This window comes from Leptonychotes weddellii, chromosome 2 (assembly GCF_054177405.1).
Source record: "Leptonychotes weddellii isolate Sample4059 chromosome 2, ASM5417740v2, whole genome shotgun sequence".
In the NCBI taxonomy this organism is placed as follows: Eukaryota; Metazoa; Chordata; class Mammalia; order Carnivora; family Phocidae; genus Leptonychotes; species Leptonychotes weddellii.
The window spans coordinates 52,537,908-52,560,670 of record NC_138370.1 but is presented as its reverse complement, the minus strand read 5'-3'; the positions used below and the strand labels follow the sequence as shown (position 1 = coordinate 52,560,670).

The 22,763-nt window shown below is 35.3% G+C and overlaps 1 protein-coding gene across 6 annotated transcripts in view; it reads left to right on the top strand.

Annotated features, from left to right (window-relative positions):
- The window catches only part of TLL1 (tolloid like 1), a 205,176-nt gene that overhangs the window by 102,750 nt on the left and 79,663 nt on the right, over nucleotides 1-22,763 (top strand). For all 6 annotated transcript variants that reach the window (XM_081811123.1, XM_081811127.1, XM_081811140.1 and 3 more), the window contains 2 exons: nucleotides 9,693-9,798; nucleotides 17,072-17,196. In XM_081811123.1, the coding sequence (XP_081667249.1) occupies nucleotides 9,693-9,798; nucleotides 17,072-17,196 (231 nt within the window). The remainder of the gene's footprint in view (nucleotides 1-9,692; nucleotides 9,799-17,071; nucleotides 17,197-22,763) is intronic.

Here is a 22,763-nt window from a genome sequence, read left to right as displayed (position 1 = left end):
TGGTGCATAGATCAGTGCCACACAGTAGATTTTGGGCATATTTTGGTCTGTTGGAAGAAAGTGCTTCCCAAAATTTTAAAGAAAGAAAAACTTATATATGTACAAAAATAAGGGTTAATACGATGAAGGAATGGAATATGACTGTAAAGATGAAAATTATAAAAGATTTTATAAAAGGAATTGATAAGATAAGAAGTTGGTTGAAAAAAGAAAGAAGAGGATTAAAAAAAGGAGGGGAGAGAATGTGATTAGGCAGGAGACTGGAACAATGCCACCCACTAGAGATTTAGGGTATATTTTGATCTGTTAGAAGAAAGTATATCCCAAAATTTTAAAGAGAGAACAACTTATATATATATACCAAAAATAAGGGTAACTACTATGAAGGGTTAGAATATGACTCTAAAAATGAAAAATAAAAAAGATTTTTTTAAAAAAAGGATTAATAAGACATTTGTTGAAAAAGGGAAAGAGAAAAATTAAAGAAAAAAAAAGACAGTTAAAAAAATTAACTTTGAAAGACTAAAGAATCATGGTAAAAAAACCATGAATTCTACGTGCAGTATTCCCCTAGCACTGGAGTTCTGCCGTTCTCATTGATTGGTAAACTTGGTCTTGGCTGGCTGTTCTGGCTGATCCTCTGGGGGAGGGGCCTGTTGCCGTGGTTCCCAAATGTCTTTGCGGGAGGCGAATTACCCCGCCCTGGCCAGGTCCGGGCTAAGTAATCTGCTCGGGTTTGCTCTCAGGAACTTTTGTTCCCTCCAAGCTTTCCATACAGCTTTGGAGGACGAGAGTGAAAATGGCAGCCTCCCAATCTCCGCCCTGGAGGAGCCGAGAACTCGGGGCCCCACTCCTCAGTGCGCCCCTAGAGAAAAGCAGTCAGTCACTCTCCTCTCCCTGGTCTCCAGCCGCACTCCGCGCTCACCTGGCCTGTGACCGAGTGTTTCTATCTCTGGCACCCGACCCCGTATGGAATCTTCAAACCCAGCAGATCCCTGGGCTGCGCTCCTGCACTGCTTCTCCTGGGGGAGGAAGGGGAGTCTCCCCAGATCTGCTGCTTGTTGGGTCCCTGTTGGAAGAGCAGTGGCCCTACTGTGCTGTGGATCATGGTTTATGGCAACCCTGGGTTGAGAGCCCACTCCTTGGCTCCGTCTCTGCAGCTGGTTCCCTAATCCGATACCTGGGAGCTCTGCCGCACTCAGGCACCCCCAGTCTTTCTGTGACCCTGAGGGTCCTGAGACCACACTGTCCCAGCAAGGCTTTCACCCCCCGCTTAGCCATTGGAGCGATGTCCCTCAGCGGAGCCGACTTCTAAAAGTTCTGATTTTGTGCTCTACTGCTCTATCACTTGCCAGAAGCGGCTGATGGAGGCCCCCTCCCCCGCCATCTATCCTCCTGAATATCGCCACAGATTCACTTCTCCACATGTCCTACCTTCCAGAAAGTGGTCGCTTTTCTGTTCAGAGAGTTGTTGAGTTCATAGGTGTTCAGAATGGTTTGATCCCTCTCCAGCTGAATTCCTGGGACCAGACGAAATCCAGGTCTCCTACTCCTCTGCCATCTTGCTCCTCCCCCAGCAGATTTTTCAGAAGAAACTTTGCAGGCCAGAAGGAGGTGGCCTGACCTATTTAAAGTATTGAAAGAAAAAAAACACAAAGAACTGACCAAGAATACTCTACCTAATAAGGCTATCATTCAGAATTAAAGGAGAGATAAAGAGTTTTCCAAACAAAAGCTAATAGAATTCATCACCATTAGGGGTGCCTGGGTGGCTCAGTCGTTAAGCGTCTGCCTTCGGCTCAGGTCATAATCCTAGGGTGCTGGGATCGAGCCCCGCATCGGGCTCCCTGCTCCGCGGGAAGCCTGCTTCTCCCTCTCCCACTCCCCCTGCTTGTGTTCCCTCTCTCACTGTCTCTCTCTCTGTCAAAAAATAAATAAAATCTTTAAAAAAAAAAAAGAATTCATCACCATTAAATTGGCCTCACAAGAAACTGTAAAAGGACTTCTTTAAGCAGAAAAGACATGATGATAATTAAGGACAATAAAACATATGAAAATAAAAATGTCACTGGAAAAGATAAATATATAGTAAAGGTAGTGGATTAATAACTGATAAAGCTAGTGTGAAGGTCAAAAGAAAAAGGTAGATTAATTAAAACTAAAATAATCAGTTAAAAGATACATAAAATAAAAAGATTGAAAATGTGACATCCAAAAGAAAATATGGGGGTGGAGTAAAATGTAGTTTTCGGATGTATTCAAATTTAAGTTGCTATCAAACTTCAAATAGACTATTAAATACATAGGAATGTTATATGTGAACCTCACGGTAACCACAAAACAAAAACTTATAGTAAATACCCAAAATAAAATGAGAAAAGAATATAAATATAACACTGAGGAAAGATATCAAACCACAAGGATAGAGAGAAAGAGAAGAAAGGAACAGAGAGGAATTACAAAAACAGCCAGAAAATGGTCAACAAAATGGCAATAAGTACACACCTATCAATAATTACATATAAATGGACTAAATACTGCAATCAAAAGATATAAAGAGGCTGAATAGTTAAAAAATATGCATCTATATGCTGCCTATAAGAGACTCACTTAAGAACTAAACACACACAGACTGAAAGTGAAGGAATGGAAAAAAAATATTCTGTTTAAATGCAAATGAAAAGAAAGCTGGTTAGCTGTACTCATAGACAAAAATAGGCTTTAAAAGGCTAATAAAAGACAAAAAGGGCATTGCATAATGTTAAAGGCATCAATATGGCAAGAAGATATAACACTTATGAATGTATATGCAACCAGCATAGGAGCACCTAAATACACAAGTATTAACATACCTAAAGGGAGAAATTAACAGTAATACAATAGAAGTAGGGGACTTTAACAACCCACTTACATCAATGGATAGATCATCCAGACACAAAATCAGTAGGAAAGAATTGGCTTTAAATGACACATTTGGTAAGAAAGACTTAGTAGATATACAGAGCATTCCATTCTAAAGAAATAGAATATACCTTCTTCTCAAGTGCACATGGAACATTCTCCAGGATAGATCACATGTTAGGTTGCAAAGCAAGTTTCAGTAAATTCAAGAAGATTGAAATCATATCAAGCGTCTTTTCTGACCATGATGGTGTGAAACTAGAAATCAATTACAAGAAGAAAAATGAAAAAAAAAAAACACAAAAATGTGGAGATTAAACAACATGTTACTCAACAACCACTGAGTCATTGGAGAATTCAAAGAGGAAATTAGAAAAATATCTAGAGACAAAGGAAAATAGAAATAAAATATACCAAAATCTATGGGATACAGCAAAAGTAATTATAAGAGGTTAAGTTCACAGCAATACAGGTATCTCAAGAAACAAACAAACAAAAAATCTCAAACAATCTAACTTTATACCCAAAGGAACTAGAAAAAGAAAAAAAATGAATCCAAAGTTAGTAGAAGGACAGAAATAATAAATGAAATAGAACTTAATAGATAATATAAAAAAACAAACTATAAGCTGGGTCTTTTTTTTTTTAAGATTTTATTTATTCATTTGAAAAGATATATAGAGAGAGCATGAGCAGGGGGAGAGGCAGAGGGAGAAGCAGACTTCCTGCTGAGCCAGGAGCACGATGTGGGTCTCGGTCCCAAGACCTGGAGATCATGACCTGAGCTGAAGGCAGACGCTTAACCATCTGAGCTGCCTAGGCGCTCCTAAGCTGGGTCTTTGAAAAGATAAACAAAATTGATAAACCTTTAGCTAGACTCATGAGAGAGAGAGAGAGAGAGAGAGATACCACAGCAATCCAAAGGATCATTAGACTACTATGAACAATTATAGATAAGCGAATTGGGCAACATAGAAGAACTGGTTATGTTCCTAGAAACATATAATCTTCCAGGACTGAATCATAAGGAAATAGAAAATCTGAATATACTAATTACTTATAAGGAGATTGAATCAGTAATTTAAAAGCTCCCAACATACAAAGGTCCAGGACCAGAAAGTTTCATTGGTAAATTCTATTGAACATTCAAGGATGTAATACCTATCCTTCTCAAACTATTCCAAAAAAAAAAAAAAAATGGAAGAGGAGGAAATACTTCTGAACTCACTTTACGAACTCAGCATTACTCTGATACTAAAAGCAGACAAGGACACCACAAAAAAAAAAAAAAAAAAGAAAAGAAAAAAAGAAAATTACAGGTCAATATCTCTGATCAATATAAATGCAAAAATCCCCAATAAAATATTAGCAAACCAAATTTGACAATACATTAAAAGAATCATGCACTGTGATCAAGTGGAATTTATTCCAGGGATGCAGGGATGACTTAACATGCTCAAATTAACCAATGTGATATACCACAATAACAAAATACAGAAATCATATGATCGTCTCATAGATACAGAAAAAGCATTGACAAAATTCAACATCCATTTATGATAAAAACTCTTAACAAAGTGGGTATAGAGGGAATGTACTTGACATAATAAAGACCACATATGACCATCCCACAGCTAATATACTCAATGGTGAAAAGCTGAGAGTTTTTCCTGTAAGATCAGAACAAGACATTTTTGCCACTGTTATTCAAAATTGTATTGGAAGTTCCAGCTACAATAATTAGGTAGAAAAAGAAATAAAAGGCATACGGTTTGGAAAGGAGGAAGGAAAACTGCCACTATTTATAGATGACCTGATGCTATTTGTAGAAAACCTTAAAGGCTCCACCAAAAACTTTTAGTGCTAATAAATGAATTAAGTAAATTTTACAGGATACAAAATTAATATATAAAAATATGTTGTGTTTCTAACACTAATAAGAAGTTATCTGAAAGAGAAATCAGGAAAACAATCCTATTTACAATTGCTTCAGAAGGTATAAAATACCTTGGAATAAATTTAACTAAGGAGGTGAAAGACCTGTAGATTGAAAACTATAAAACACTAGTGAAAGAAATTGAAGAAAATAGAGATAAGTAAAAACATATTCCATGTTCATGGATTAGAAGAATTAATATTGTTAATATCCACACTACCCAAAGCAATATACAGATTCAGTGCAATCCCTATCAAAATTTTAATGGCATTTTTCACGGACCTAGAACAAATAATTCTAAAATTTCTAAAAAGTCACAATAGAACCCGAATAAACAAAGCAACCTTGAGAAAGAAAAACAAAGCCTGAGATATCATACTCCCTGATTTCAAACTATACTACAAAACTGTGGTAATCAAAACCATATACTATTGGCTTATAAACAGCCTCATAGATCAATGGAACAGAATAGAGAGCCCAGAAATAAACCCATATAAATATCTATATCTATAACTATCTATATCTATATCATCTATATCTATAGGCAATTAATCTACAGCAAAAGGAGCACAAATATACAGTGAGGAAAGGACAGTCTCTTCAATAAATGGTGTTAGGAATACTGAACAGCTACATGCAAAAGAATGAAACTGGACCCCTTTATTACACTATACACAAAAATTAACTCAAAATGATTAAAGACAAATGTAAGACTTGAAACCATAAAATTCCTAGATAAAAACATTGGCAGTAAGCTCCTTGACATTAGGCTTAATGGTATTTGTTGTTGTTGTTGTTGGTTTTCTTGTTTGTTTGTTTGTTTGTTTTTGGATCTGATTCCAAATGCAGGGGTAACAAAAGGAAAAATAAATGGATCTACATCAAACTAAAAAAGCTTTTGCATAGTGAGAGAAACCATGAGTGAAATGAAAGGCACTTGCTGAATATGATAAGACATCTGCAAATCATATATCTGATAAGAGGTTGATATCCAAAATATATAAAAAACTCATACAAATTAATAGCAAAAATATGACCTGATTAAAAAATTGACAGAGGTTCTGAAGAGACATTTTCCTGAAGAAGACATACAGATGGGCAACAGGCACATGAAGATGCTCACCATCATTAATCATCAATAATTAATGCAGGGAAATGCGAATGAAAACCACAATGAGATATTACCTCACACTTGTTAGAATGGCTTTCATCAAAAAGACAAGAGATAACAAGTCTTGGCAAAGATGTGAAGAAAAGGGAACCCTTATGCACTGGTGAAGCCACTACAGGAAGTAGTATGGAAGTTCTTCAGTAAACTAAAAATAGAACTACCGTATGATCCAGCAATTCTACTTCTTGTTATCTATCCAAAGAAAACAAAAACACCAAGAGAATTTATTCATCCCTATATTCATTGCAGCATTCTCAGCAATAGTCAAGATAGGAAAACAACCTAAGTACCCATCAATAAATGAATGGATAGAGGGGCGCCTGGGTGGCTCAGATGGTTGAGCGTCTGCCTTTGGCTCAGGTCATGATCTCCAGGTCCTGTAATCAAGCCCCACGTCTGGCTCCCAGCTCAGCGTGGAGCCTGCTTCTCCCTCTGCCCCTCCTCCTCTCACTCTCTCTCTCTCTCTCAAACAAATAAATAGAATCTTAAAAAAAATAAATGAATGGATAAAGAAGACATCACACACACACACACACACACACACACACACAGTGGTATATTACTCAGTCATGAAAAAGACTGAAATCTTGCCATGAGGTTATTATGCTAAGTGAAATAAGTCAGCCAGAGAAAGACAAATGCCACATGATTTCAGTTCTAAGGGCAATCTAAAAAACAAAACAAACAAATAAACACATAAACCAAAATAAAACTGAGACTTATAAATACAGAGAACAGAGTGGTGGTTGCCAGAGGGGAGGGGATTTGGCAATATGAAACAGGTGAACAGGATCAAGAAGTACAAACTTCCAGTTATAAAATAAGTAGGTCATGGAGATGTGATGTACAGCATAGGGAATTCAGTCAACGTTTTGTTAACTTTGCGTGGTGATATAGGGTAATTAGACTTATTATTGTGGTGATCAGTGTATACAAGTGTCTAATCACTGTGTTGTACACATGAAACTAATATAATATTTATGTCAATTGTGTTTCAGTTTAAAAAATGATGAAATCATTTGTAGTGTTGATTATCAAAGAGAAGTAGAGAAAATGTTTACCCCCAATATAGGGGACTCAAATGCCTGAGCCAGCTATCAAAGTTCATCTTACTTTATATCATTAGGAAAGAAAGAAAGAGGAAATAGTATTTCTGAAAATGATTTCAACTACCAGTTAAATGAGTAGAAGTTTGCTGTTAACCAGAGTTATTAGGTTTCTTTTATTACATGGAGAAAACATCTTATAAAGGAAGTAACCTTCAAAAATGATTCTTACTCTTAATAATGACTCCATTTTAACATAAATATGTACTTAAGCAAGAAACATGTAAGTAGTATATAAATATATAATACTTAGCACAGTGTTTAGCAATTATGGCTATGCATACCTCGGGTTACTCAACATTTAGGCCAATAGAAAAGAAAGAATTTATTGTGTGAGATTTCCTAAGTATTTGGAACTACTGTCACAGGGCAATTCTAGTATGAAAGAGGTCATGTCATGTTGGAGATTAATCTTCAACAAATTTATGACTTGCTCTGGCTCAGAAACTTAAGATCAACTGTTATTCAAGGGCAATGTCTAATGTGCAGACTTTAGCCTCACATTTATATGCAAAATTAGTAACTACAGTAGGAACCAAATTGGTTAAAGATCCATTTTAGAATACTCTTTCAAGAAGAAGGCTTATCATCTTTTTTTTTTTTTTTAATTGTTTAGGGTAAGTTCCCCTGGTGCTCTATATCTCTGATCCTCTTCCTTTTTTTCATAAAATAAGTTCAGTTTTCTTTATTTGGACCATGTATGGCCATATTGTTTTTATTTAGCACCAAACACTGAGTCATCTACATGTTGAGGCCTCAAAATGTATGACTGAAATTGTTTAATGTTCCACTTTTGGAAATTTTTATAGAGCATTTTGCTTTAACTAGAGAGTATCTTCCCATATTGTGCTTGAAGTTGAAATCTCCAGTGGGTTATAGATAAATGCCTATAAAATCATCTCCATAGCTTTATAAAAATCTCACCTTAGAACTGGATATGTTAAAATATACTTATTCTCCCTTCTGAAGAAGAAAGTTATAACGGTTGCTTCTAAGAGAGGTTGGAAGGAATGCAGGGTTTTTCCTGAAGATGCTTATAATACAGATAGATACATCAGAGATTTGGGGAACACATACTACACCAAAGAGACTGGTTGGTTAGTTCATTAATGTGTGAGGTCATTGAAGATAGACTAAAACACTTTAGCCTGGGACTTGGGTTCTATAACTTAAGGATGATTTTTTAATCCTTAATGCTCAAGTGAATATACTGGATTTCCTTCTTACAGAGATATTATGTTCTGGTGTCACTCAATTTCTTTATTGTCTTTTGGAAAATTTTTCATTAATGTAATATTTATATTGTTCATAGTCATATGGCAGTTGGAAAAAAAACCTAGTTAGATGAGTGTTGTAATAGTTCCATTCTGAGTTGCAACCTTGAATTTGAAATTCTGAGAACTCACCTTTACATTTGGATCTTTCAAAACTTTTGAAGTTACATAAATGAGCCATAAAAGCAGCCATCTTCAGCTACTAAGGTTGTGAAAACGGAGTCACTGAGGCCTGAATTCTGAGGGAATTCTCCGTTTCTGGAACCATTGCCATAGATCTACGTAGAGAAGTCTGTTATTTTCAGATTTCAAGAAATAGTATAGCAATACAGTTATAAGTAGCCAGTTGAGAAACCCATTAAAATGAAAATGTCCAGAAGTTAAAATGACAGTTGTGAAAAGTAAAACAAAAATAAATAAATTGTTAAGTTCTGAAGCACATTCTTCTTGATCAAAAAGCCCTCCAGGTAGAGGTTGGAACTGATTCATCAGAGAGAATCTTGTTTCCATTCTGAATGAACTCTGCTGCTGGTGTTTTACTTTTAGTGACAAAGTCACATGGCCAAAGCCTGCAGTGTTGTATGTACGTACAAATACTGCTTTTATATTTTCCTCAGTGTTTCACAGAAAGACTCTAAAGCAAATAGAAGGATGATTTTTGTTGATCTTGACAAATGTAGTCATAAGAGAAAGGTGGGGACTCATTAGGTAACAATATAGCATTTTATGATCATTCCTGCAGTACTGAAAAAAGCAGTGAGATTTTAGAGAAACAAATATTATAAGAATGTAAAATGTATACATGGAAAACAACCCAAAGTATGCTTGTTGTAATCCAGCCCTTTTTTGAAAATTAACTTATTAATCAAATTCAGTATTACTTTTTCAATGTGATATGAAGTGAAAACAGTAGCACTGGATGCATACTTTTGCACGTAGCTGGGTATTGGTATGTAGCTGTAACCAGCCTTTAGTCAAGAGCAGATGATGATGGGGCACCTGGGTGGCTCAGTCAGTTAAGCGGCTGCTTTCTGCTCAGGTCATGATCCTGGGGTGCTGGAATTGAGCCCCACGTCCGGCTCCCTGCTCAGTGGAGAGCCTGCTTCTCCCTCTCCTTCTGCCTGCCACTCTGCCTACTTGTGCTCTCTATCTCTCTGTCAAATAAATAAATAAATAAAAATAAAAATAAAAAATATATATATATATATATTTTTTTTTTAAAGAGCAGATGCACACCCAGGAGGGGCTCTTCTCTTTTCTCTGTCTGTTAAAAGGCTCCTGAAATGTTTGTGACTGATTCTTAGGTCAAGAGTACAATTTTCTGAAGATGGAGCCTGGAGAAGTGAACTCACTTGGAGAAAGATACGACTTTGACAGTATCATGCACTATGCCAGGAACACCTTCTCAAGGTTGGAGTCTCAGGTTATACCTTTTGACTTTTAATTCCTTTCCTCTGTGTTGCTCCTCACAAAGCTATGTTTAACATTGGAACTAGAACCACTTTCAAATACTGTTGCCATTAAGTAGAAAAATACTTGATTGGTATTTATAGCCAACACTAGCTTTTTGAAATTTTAAAAACATATTTTCACATTTCCTATCAGATACATAAATTCAGAGTAAAAATTAAAATGGTATGAATTATTTAAGCTATTTTACATTCCTAAATCACTTTAAAAAGTCCAACTAAAATGATTATTAAATGATCAGCATATTAAACTGGCTTAGCATTATTTAATGAAAATTAGGCATTCACAAATTAAATAGGGTACTTGGTTGTTGAGTCGGAATGTCTACTGTCTATGTGACTTGTGTTTTCTACTCTGTATCTTCTATTGCTCAAGTGCTAGTTATGCTAATTTAATTCTCAAAGAATATATCATGAAGATATTTTACTTCATATAATTTAAAATTTTACAACTTATTAACCTTAAAGTCATTTCATTAAATGTTTATGCTATTTTTAAAGAACATAATAAATTTGGGTTTCAGTTACTTTATTCTAAAGATGATGTCATCAAGCAAATAGTTCCCAGGTAAGGAATTTGGATCTGTCAAACCATTGAAGTCATCGCCTTTCCATTTTTATGCCTATTTTACCCTCTTGTCCATTCCAACTCATTCTTTTTGCCCACTTATGTCCATTTCACAATTCATCAAACATCTGTTTCTAAAGGCAGGGGTGGAAAGAAGATAAAAAAGATTCAAATTAATACCCCCCCCTTTTTAAAACATTTTTTAAAAAAGATTTCATTATTTTTTTAAGTAATCTCTACACCCACAGTGGGGCTTGAACCTACAACCCTGAGATGGAGAGTCACATGCTCTACTGACTGAGCCTGCCAGGTGCCCCCTAAAAAATTTCCTGATAAAAAGTAAAGAAAAATGTCTCAAAGAACTCTTAATACTTGGATACATTTTTCAATTATGCTTTTTGAAAGACAAAACTGTATTATTTAAAAAATTGAGTGTTAATTGTATTTTAATATAATTATTAATGATATTTAATAATTATTTTCTACTGAAGTGCATATATATTTGCTTAAATATAATAACCACCCAAATACTTACTGTTTCTGGAATTGAATTTAAGTTTTGGTAGAAATACATCCATAAATTTGGCCTGAAATTAATCTCAAAGAGCTATAAAACTTTATGTTTAGGTCAGTTCTTGGAATTGAGTTTTCTGTAGAAATGTAACAAATGGGATTTGGGTCCCAGTTCAGCCAAGGCGCCTCTCATATACTACTGAATTATTTAGAACTAAACTGACTTTTGATTCTTTGGAACACAGGAGGTAGTGGAAAGTAGAGAAAATCATTCATTCTTTCTGTCTTTGATAGATGATGAATATACACCAAAATTTAAAATATATATTTCCCCTTACTCTGTATTTCTTTTACATGTTTAAATTTTTTCCTTTCCTCTTTTTCATAAATCATTCTGCTCTTACTACCTGCAGTCCATCATCCCCACCCCCCCACACCATGGTGCTGCATGCCAAGCAGCCTTGACCTATTTATTATTTTGTCTTATTGTTTCAAAATTATCCTATTTGGTTTTCCTAATGAACTTCTATTCTTAGAGTGAAAGTAACTATACCTACCTGTTAGAAGAGTTGATCCAACCAACATTATTTTATTGTTTTGATCTTTAAAGAGGATGCTTATTAACTCATACATATATTTAAATAACTGAATTCCAGGAGATAAAATATTTGGCACAGTTCTTAGCCACCACCTCCCAAGTATTTGAAGTTTTGTGTGTGTATGTGCCTGTGTGGTTAAAAACACACAATATAAAATTTATAATCTTAACTATTTCTCAGTGTACAGTTTAGTAATGTTAAGTATATTCACATGATTGTGAAACAGATATTCACAACGTTTTCATCTTGCAAAACTGAAACCCTATGCCCATGCCCATTAAACAACAGTGCCCCATTTTCCCCTCTTGGCAACCCCTGGTAACTACTATTCTACTTTGTGTTTCTGTGAATTTGGATTTAGATATTTTAGATACCTCTTTAAATAGAACCATACAGTATTTGTCTTTTTGTGCCTGGCTTATTTCACTTAGCACAGTGTTGTCAAGGTTTATGCATGTTGCAGCGTGTGACCCAGGATTTCCTTCTGTTTTAAGGCTGAATAATATACCATTGTAGGTATAGACCATATTTTGTTTATCCATTCATCCACTGATGGGCATTTGAGTTGCTTCCATTTGTTGGCTCTTGTGTATAGTGCTGCTATGAATATGGGTATGCAAATATCTTTCCCAGACCCTGTTTTCAATTATTTTGCATAGATACCCAGAAGTGGGATTGCCAGACCATATGGTAGTTCTATTTTTAATTTTTTGAAGAAACTCCATGATGTTTTCTGTAGTAGCTGCGCCATTTCAAAATCCCACAGCAGTGCACAAGGGTTCCAATTATTCCATATCCTTACCAACAAGTATTATTTTCTATTTATTTTTTTTCCTTTTTTTTTTTTTTAAATAGTAGCCATCCTACTGGGTATGACATGATGTTATATTGTGGTTTTGATTTGCATTCTCTGATTAATGATGTTGAACATCTTTTCATGTGCTTTCTGGCCATTTGTGTATCATCTTTGGAGAAATGTCTATTTAATTCTTTTGCCCATTTTAAAGTCAGGTTATTTAATTTTTTTGTTGTTGAATTGTAGTATTTCTGTATATATTCTGTCTCCTTCTTACATATGTTATTTGCAAATATTTTCTTTTTTTTTTCATCTTTGCTGCATAGTAGCTTTTTATTTTGATGTAGTTCCACTTACCTATTTTTGCTTTTGTTAATTGTGCTTTGGTGTCATATCCAAGAAATCATTGCCAGATCCAATGTGTGAAGCTTTTCCACTATGTTTTCATGTAAGAGTTTTATAGTTTTGGGGTTTGTGTTCAGGTCTTAAACTGTTTTGAGTTAATTTTTGTACATAGCTTAAATAATTGTCTAACTTCATTCTTTTGCACATGGATATTCAGTTTTCCCAATATCATTTGTTGAATAGATTGTTTCTTTTCCCATTGAGTGGTTTTGGCACTCTTGTTGAAGATGATTTACTATATTCACTAGGGTTTATTTCTGAGATTCCTATTCTATTCCATTGGTCTCTAGGTCTATCTTTAAGCCAGTATCACACTGTTTTGATTACTTTAGCTCAGTAATGTGTTTTGAAATCAGGATGTGTGAGTCCCCCAGCTTTGTTCTTTTTCATAGTTTTTTGGCTATTTGAGGTTCTGTGAGATTCCATATGAATTTTAGGACTTTTTAAATTTCTGCAATAAATGCCATTGGGATTTTGATAGAGATTGTGGCTGGTCTGTAGATCATTTTAAGTAGTGTGGACATCTTAACAAACTAAGTTGTTTAATCCATAAAAAATGGAATGTCTTTCCATTTATGTCTTCTCTAATTTCTTTGAGCAATGTTTTGTAGTTTTTAGTGTACAAATCTTTCGCTTTTTTGGTTGGGTTTATTCCTAAGTACTTTATTCTTTGTAATCCTATTTTAAATGGAATTGTTTTTCTTAATTTCCTTTTCAGATTGTTCATTGCTATTGTATGAAACCACAACTGATTTTTTGTGTGTTGATTTTTATTCCACAACTTTGCTAAATTTGTTTATTAGTTCTCACTTTTTTTTTTTTTTTTGTGGACTCTTCAGGGTTTTCTACATATAGGTTACATGATCTGCAAAGAGAGATGGTTTTAATTCTCTCTTTCCTATTTAGATGTCTTTTACTTCTTTTTCTTGCCTAATTGCTCTGGCTACAACTTTCAGTACTATGTCGAATAGAAACAGTGAGAGCAGGCATTTCTGCCTTGTTCTTGATCTTAGATGAAAAACTTTCAGTTTTTCAGCACTGGGTATGTTGTTTGCTGTAGGCTTTTCATTTATGTTCTTTATTATGTGGAGACAGTTTCCTTCTATTCCTAGTGTGTTGAAAGTTTTTTTGTTTTCCTAAAGATTTATTTATTTATTTGAGAGAGCGAGAATGAGAGAGAGAGTACATGAGAGGGGGTAGGGTTAGAGGGAGAAGCAGGCTCCTCGCCGAGCAGGGAGCCTGATGCAGGACTCGATCCAGGGACTCCAGGATCATGACCTGAGCCGAAGGCAGCCGCTTAACCAACTGAGCCACCCAGGCGCCCGTGTTGAAAGTTTTTATCATGAAAGGTCTTTGAATTTTGTCAAATGCTTTTTCTACATTAATTAGATGAACATGTGGTTTTTGTTCTTCATTCTGTTAATGCAAGTATTTGAAATTTTATATTTTCTTCTGAACCCAGGGAGTCTATAAAAAGTTTCAGTTGTCTTCGTGGATGTAGCCCATCAGCAGATTTAGGTACTTACTTTTAGGAAGAATAGAACTAGATATATGTGGTCTTTATATGCATGGGTAATTTGTAATGTAGAGGCTTGCTAACTGGCATTGCTTATTTTTCTTTAATGAAGGAATTGCAAAATTTTACAAAGTTCCTTAAAGAAGCATAGCTAATTCACTCTTCTAATGTAGGTGGAACAAATGAAGATTAGTAAGTGAAGCCCTTTGTAATCTGTCTCTGGACTATTGATAGTACCTCACTGAGGATATCCAGGAAGAACCTGTATTGCTTAACAGGCCTGGAAGTGGAGGGAGAGAATTGTTAACTTCTTGACCACAAAGGAAGAACAAAACAAAGTGTGACTTACCCCCTTCTGAATGGAAGAGAAGGTACCTCAGCAGAGAGGAGTCAAAATTCATCATTCTGTTGTCTGAGTTTGAATATATCTATGTCAAGATGTCCTTGACCTTTTTAAATCAAACTGTTTTAAAAACTGGAAAAAGTGAACCTTTTAAAGTTTACAAATCTGATTTTAGAATTAGAAAACAATGAATATTTTTTAAAGATTTATTTATTTATTTGACAGAGAGAGGCAGCGAGAGAGGGAACACAAGCAGGGGGAGTGGGAGAGGGAGAAGCAGGCTTCCCGCAGAGCAGGGAGCCCGATGCGGTACTCGATCCCAGGACCCTGGGATAACGACTTGAGCTGAAGTGTCACGACCTGAGCCGAAGGCAGATGCTTAACAACTGAGCTACCCAGGTGCCCCTAGAAAATAATGAATATTTTGTTGGTACTGAAGTACTGCAGAAATGGTAACCCTTCATTAATTTGGACTTACCTACTTAAAATATCTGTTGATTCATGAAGTATAGTTGAAGAATGGCTTTTCTCAATACTACCCTACTTTATAGCTCAACTTCTCCTTCAATGCATTGACCTAGCTGGAGTTGCATCTTATTATGAGCAACCTCTGTCTTTTGCTGGTCTACTCCCATAAGTCATCATCAGTTCCCTTCCCTCCCTTTATCTCAAGCAATATGCATGTGGAGTTCTGTAGATACTTAGATTTGTAAAGAGTTCCATTTTTTATTTGTGTTATCCAGGTTTTATCTATAAAGATCACTACCCTTACCTAGGAGCCAGAGAGATTAGTCATAAAGCACTCATAAATCCTGTCATTCCTCTGTTTACCATCTTCCAGATGGTAACAGTTTTCCTTAGACTAAAAGTCACATTCTCTGTGTGACACTCAAACACTTTAAGGATCCTCCCATCTCTGAGCAGTTGAATTTCCTGTTCTTTCTTTCTGGAAGTTTCTACTCCCATTTACTCACAGTGCCCTCACTCTCACTTCCTTCATGTTTGGCCAAAATGTCAACTTCCAAGTGAGTTTTTTCTTTGATCACTCTATTTAAAAACTACCCCATCACTGGATAATCAATGTCCATCTTCACTTCTTTTTCTCCATAGGACCTGTCACTCTCTCAGTACTCAATCTTTTGTTTAATGTCTCTTGCCCTACATTAAAATGTGAGAATCATAGTGTTTCTTTTATTAATGGCTATAAATCCAGACCTACAACAGTGCTTAGGAAATATTTCCTAAAGGAAAGGATAGAGACGAAATGTTCTTTTAACCTGTAGTCTAAATACAATTTATTCATTAAAATTTTGGAAAGGAGTATCATGCCTTTCATCCTAATTTAAAATATATATATTTTTTAACAATTGTATTTCTTAGTTTCAAATACTTTTATAGAAAGCTTCTCTTATTTTTTGAAGTCCTCATCCTTCTTACCACTGGAATAGTTTCCCAGTCCATTTAACTTTTAAGTTCAGTTCTTCCTTTAGAGATATAAATGTTGATATTCATTGCAAAATTAAGACTACATCTTTAGTGCATTATATTCAGAATTTTTAGTTTTGAAGATTGAGAAAGATAGTATCACAAATTTGGGTATCTCACAACTTGGTATGTCTAGCTTAGTATTATTAAGGCTTTGCCATTGCTAGTTTTTTTCTTCTTAATTTTACCATGAAAATTTTATTCTCTTTGTGTCTCTGTATGTGTGTGTATCAAAAAAACTATTTTGCTTAAAATGTTCTTTCTAAAATTTGATACTCTGTTTTTTTTCCTGTTCTTTTAACATACTGTAATACTTGGACTTCTAAGAATACATAGGTTAAATTAATAAGTTAACTAAAAAAATAACATTTTTTGGCTTTTACAATTTTAGTAACCTCAAAAATATGTACTGTAGGTTGTCCTTAAAATATAGACTTCTATGAGGGAAAATTGTTTTACAATTTACTAATCCAAGTGGTTCTTAGATTTGCTTAAAAGCCTAAAAAAAAGTCATGGTATATTTGGTGGGGGACTATATAGGATTCTAGATTTTTAAAATTATTTCATTGACTTTTGCTAGGTATACAATTTAACACAACTTCTTTTTCCTACCTTGATAAACATGTTTTGAAAGTCTGGCACACTATTTGAAGCTCAACACTGATGTATTTTCCCTTTAACTGACGTGAGTCTGAAAAGAGATAATTAGGGCGCCTGGGTGGCTCAGTTGGTTAAGCGACTGCCTTCGGCTCAGGTCATGATCCTGGAGTCCCTGGATCGAGTCCCGCATCGGGCTCCCTGCTCGGCGGGGAGTCTGCTTCTCCCTCTGACCCTCTCCCCTCTCATGCTCTCTCTCATTCTGTCTGTCTCAAATAAATAAAATCTTTAAAAAAAAAAAAAAAGAGATAATTATATATACTTATACTTGTAAGGAATGTATGTGCCTTAATTTGGTGACTTATGTGTGGCTTGCTTCTGACTTTTTTCAGGGGGATGTTTCTGGATACTATTCTCCCCTCTCGCGATGATAACGGCATACGTCCTGCAATTGGTCAACGAACCCGCTTAAGCAAAGGAGATATTGCACAGGCAAGAAAGCTGTATAGATGTCCAGGTATTGCACCATACAAAAACAGAGCCATAATTGTGCCTGATTGTGTTGTTCCAGATGAATAAGCCACAATTCCCTGAACTGTTTACTTGTGTCTCTCCATGCTGGCAAGTGACGTTTTCAGTTCAAAGTCAAGTAATTGTAAAATGAAGTGAGGGAACTCTGGAACACCCATTGATATAATTAAAAACAAATTGCTAGAAATCAAATTTAAGTGGCGATAGTATGTTTTCCTAACAGGGGTAGTATTTTTTTTTTCTTTTAACTTAACAAGTAAAAGAGCAAAAAGCACGATTGTTTGGTAGTTGTCATTAAATAGTTGCAGGATTTTATAGTCAAATGTTGAGTTTTCTTGCCAACATAAAAAGAATATCCCTTATTTCAACTTCAGCATTGAGGACTGAATGATCTTCTTCTTGCAAGTACCACCATTAATGATATATAAATTAAAATGTTATTAGTTGGAATTTATAACATTGTTGCAAAAAAGGAGTTCTAACTGGGTTGCTAGTGAGTTACCATATGTTTTGCTACTGGTTAAAGTTATGAAAAAGAGATTAAGGGAAGTTCTTAATAAGACTATTCCAAGAGAACACCAGTGACTTATTGGTCCAAAAAAGAAAAAAGAATCTGCTTTCAAATTGGAAATGCTGCATACTCTATGCAACTCCTGCATAGTCAAAATCCTTTGAAATAACATATATCAAAGAAATATGTTTTTCACTTTGGTTAGCACAGCTCTTCCCCAAATTTTTGTTCATGTATATACGTAAATTATACATGTATGTGTGGTATATTTTTAAGATGTATTTGTAAGTAAATGGCACCACTATGACAAAAGAAATGAGTGATCCTTGGCTAATCTCTGGTAGTATTGGACGTATGATACCTTTTTTTTATTATGTTATGTTAATCACCATACATTACATCATTAGTTTTTGATGTAGTGTTCCATGATTCATTGTTTGCGCTTAACACCCAGGGCTCCATGCAGTACGTGCCTTCTTTAATACCCATCACCAGGCTAACCTATCCCCCCACCCCCCTCCCCTCTACAACCCTCAGTTTGTTTCTCAGAGTCCATAGTCCATATGATACTTTCTAACTTTGAAAGTAGAAGATTTGGGGGAAGATTGTGTGTTAACAGCAACTAAGTAAACAGTTCACATGGAAAAATATTTTGTTTGTCTCTCTAAATACATGTGTGTGTGTATGTGTGTATATGTTTGTATGCATATATATATGTATATATATATACTTTTATATATATATACTTTTATATATATATATATCACTTAAAAAGCACACTAAAAATGCATTTAGAACACTGAATTGTAGGAAAGTCAGTCAGTAGGAATCAGAAAAGTAATCAAACTTATGACACTATAATTTTCAGCCTATAGCTCTTAAATATTTAAGTTACCAATGGGAAGATACATATAGTTTTCACTTGAGAGTTTATTTATGTAAACACATAAACAAGCTATTTTCTTACTTGAAATATAGTAATAATGTGTACATTGGTTTGTTAATATAGTAAAATCACATTCATGAAGGTACCATCATCAATGAGGAAGATATCTTGTGTTTCTAAAGCAGTATGAGAAAGTTGCTTATTTATTTGCGTGGTTAGTAAGAGAGAGCTAAGACATATAAATATGTATTTTAAAATAAGAATATGTAAACTTTTAGTTCACAGAATCTTTAAGAATGACTTATTTTCTATCTTGGACTTTTTAATACCCACCAAACAAGTCCCTCCCTTTCTCTCTTTTTTTTTTGTCTCTTGCTCTTTCTGTTTCTTTCTCTCTCCGTCTCGGCCCGTGTGTGTGTGTGTGTGTGAAGCCAAGCTTGAGCCTTGTATATGGTTATGAATTTAACATTCTTCATTTCTTTACAATGGAGAGCACTCATGAATGATATAGGTAGAAATGTAGGGCAAATAAACTTAAGTTACACTGATAACAGTAAGTTCACCAGTAGCTCCAAGAATATTAATGGAGTAATGTGGAAGATTGATAACTGTACATAGAAGTGTAAATAAGATGACTTATTTGAGAATCATCTAGGAAGAGTGTAGGAATTTATAAAATGAAATCTGGTTGTGTCTTGGCTTTAATACAGAAAGGAGAGAGTTATAAAACTGCATAGTCCTTTGGAGTTTGTCTTATTGTTTTCTTTTGTTAGAAATTGCTGATGAAAAGAGCCAGTCCGAGGTATTTGGCTACATTACTCCAACTCTTTATTTCTTATCAGTTTACCCTCAAAGCTGTTTTGGATCTGCATTTTATAGAGTTATTCCTTAAGAGTTTAATCTTGAAAGGAATACCGACCTGGTTCACACTTAAATATTTAAGGGTATAGCTTTTATGGTCCACGATAAGTGGGGCCCTGAGTCCAAGAGGGCAGGTTTCTAATAGGCAGGTAATAGTAGGTAGACTGCAAATATTATTGCCTTTCCATTAATAATATAGGAAATGCATTTTTATCTATCAGAAGATGAACAGCATTAAAATGTATGCATTTTTAATTCCCTTAAAACAGTATAAACTATTTTTTATGAGACTTTCTAGCTGGTAAACAACTTGTAATCCATTATTATATATATCTACTTATATATGCCAAATATATAAATTAGATTTGTATGGGAAACCTGAATTACTCATTGTATAATCGGTGCATACTAATCATGAAAAAGCTCCATATAGGACTAAAGTTGTGTTTTTAAGGTGATGGAATGAAGATAAGTTTCTTTTAGTTTAGAATTATTTTCATTGCCATTTTTTGTTCTTTTAGAAGCAGGCAAGAAAGATCTCCTTATGCACTGTTAATGTAGAGGAAGAATATGATCCTTTACAGCCTTGGCACTCTTCTGACATTTAAGACCCCATCATCCATCGCCAGACCACATCCCGGAAAGGAGAAGGAAGGGAAATAAAGGGAGAGCTGCCCAACCCTGGGATCGAATAGGTTTCTGGACAGTGCTGCCCAAAGGCCAGTCCTGTGTCCTTCCCACAGCTTCCAGGTCTTTCTAGCATTAAGGCATCTAAAAGGACACCCGCTAATGGTACTTTACGTACCTGCCATTATAATCCCTGGCATCCTACATACTGTCAAGATTCTCCCCCAAGCTAAGGCAGAGAATAGGTCATCATTATGGTCTCTATTGTTCCTTTATGCCAGTAATTAACAGTTTGCTCTTGAAGGAGATCTTCTCTAGGCTGTCTGAGTTGCAGTGGATATTTTTCTCTTCATAAATCAGTAATGGGTACTACTGTTCTCTCTCTTTGAGGGCCTTGTTTTTCTTGTGACTCATTTTTTAAATGTATTTTTTTTCTATTTGATCTAATCTAAGGATTACTTTCATTTTTGATTTCTAAACTGCTTAGTTTAACTCTTCTCCTGATACAATCACTGGTCTTTAGTTGCATTTTCTCTTAAATTTGTTTTTCTGTAGTCCCATGAACTTTTTGCTTACTTAGTACTTCATCAACCATCAATCCTAATATTCTCCAGTAAATTTTCCCCAATAAATACATCAAGTAACATAATAAAATTAGGGGAAATACAAAATAAAATATCTAAAAATAAAGGGCCTTCTGAGGATTAGAATCTTCCTTGTTACATAAAAGTGCATGTGTATTCACACATCAACACATGTACAGTCTATGTTCACAAATTTAAAAGTTTTCAATGCTAGTACACATACACTATGTGTGCGGAATATCCCTGTCCATGGATGCCCATTTGTGTGGACACTTTAAGGATGGAAGGCCAATTTCAGCATGCATGGAGTCTGAATACTAGAAACTTTACTTCCCTTTAAACACTTGTTTCATTAACTTTACCTTTAAAATTGAAATAAGGTTCTTCTTAGTTAAGCATTAATCTCTTGGTTCCTGGTATAATTTTCTGAGATTCCAGACAGAATATACTTTATATATGTTCTTGTATATATACAGTTCTTGGCCAAAATATTGCCCACGTGCAAAAAATAATAATTTAGCTATTTTTTTCCCACTTATTCATGGACCCCTTTCTTCATTTCCCTGTAAACATCCCCTAGTTCAATGGATGGTACCAGACATAGCTCATCTGGTAGCCCAAGCCAGAATTATGAAGGGCAGTCTCACCTCATTCCTCCATTACTTTCTCTGGCTAGTCAGTCCTGCTGCCTTCTTGGAATCTTGCATTCTTGCAGTGAATCCCCTAGTCTGGGGAGCCTCATCTTTTGTCTGGATTGTTGAAATGCCTCCTAATTCACCTTTTGTCCCTATTCTTACATCTCTTTAGTTCTCTGGCCAAGCTGCTGTTAAGTGGCTTTGAATATGCAAATCTTACTTTGCTTATTTTTAGGATAAAGGCTAATCTTCTTTCCATTATGTGATTTCAAAATATTTTTCTTGTGTCTTCCCTGAGTCTTTTCTCTAGGTATTACCCCTACAGGCTAGTTTTTCACCTCCACTTTGTTTAGCTCCTGGCACCACAGTATGCTTACCTTCTGCCTCTTCCTCCAGCCAGCCTGGTTAAATCCTAGCTCATATTTAGGATTCAGCTCCTACGTCACCTCTTACTTAAAGACTTCCTCATCTCCCAGGACTCCACCATGGTAAATGCTTCATTTGATCCTGGTCTTTGTGTCTTAATCCTATAATCATCATTCATTTGGCATTTCCCACACTGGAGTATGTAAGCTTTTGTGGGATTGGAGTTGGGTTTTCCCTCATGGTATTCTGAATCTGATGTAAATTAAGTGCTCAATAAATAGTTGCTGTATGAATGAATGAGTCACCGTTAACACGTGGAAGGCACCGTGACAGATATTATGGCCACAGAAAAGGAAGCACAGACTACACACAGGAATAGCTGAGCCTCTGGGGCATCCCTTAGACAATATCACTTGGTTAGGAAGTAAATTTCCTCCTTAAAGGATGCTACAGCAGTTCTGCGAGAGATGCCTAACCTGGGCTGCACACTGCGGGAGGCAGGCTCCTTGGAGTAGGTGCTTATGCTTCATTTTAAAGGATGATTCAGACTTGGCTAGGCAGTTGCTATTGAAATGTATTTTAAAATATTTCATTGTTAATCTCACATTATCTCTCAGATGATTTAGGATTCTTTTTTAACATTTCCTTATCTTAAAATCATTTTACATTTTATTTTATATTTTTAAAATCATTTTAGGGGCGCCTGGGTGGCTCAGTCGTTAAGCGTCTGCCTTCAGTTCAGGTCATGATCCCAGAGTCCTGGGATCGAGCCCCGTGTCAGGCTCTCTGCTCAGTGGAAAGCCTGCTTCTCCCTCTCCCACTCCCCCTGCTTGTGTTCCCTCTCTCGCTGTGTCTCTCTGTCAAATAAATAAATAAAATCTTAAAAAAAATCATTTAAACCTGTATTTTATTTACTATATTTAAAAGTTTAAGGGGTATAAATATAAGTTAATTAGGTAGTATTAAGTTGATTAGATACAGTTTTATTTCTTCCCCTAATCTAGAATTTGTCAAGATCCTTTGGGAAGAGATTTATCAAATAGAAATTATTGTTCATCTCTATCTGTTTTCCTTAGCCTTGGT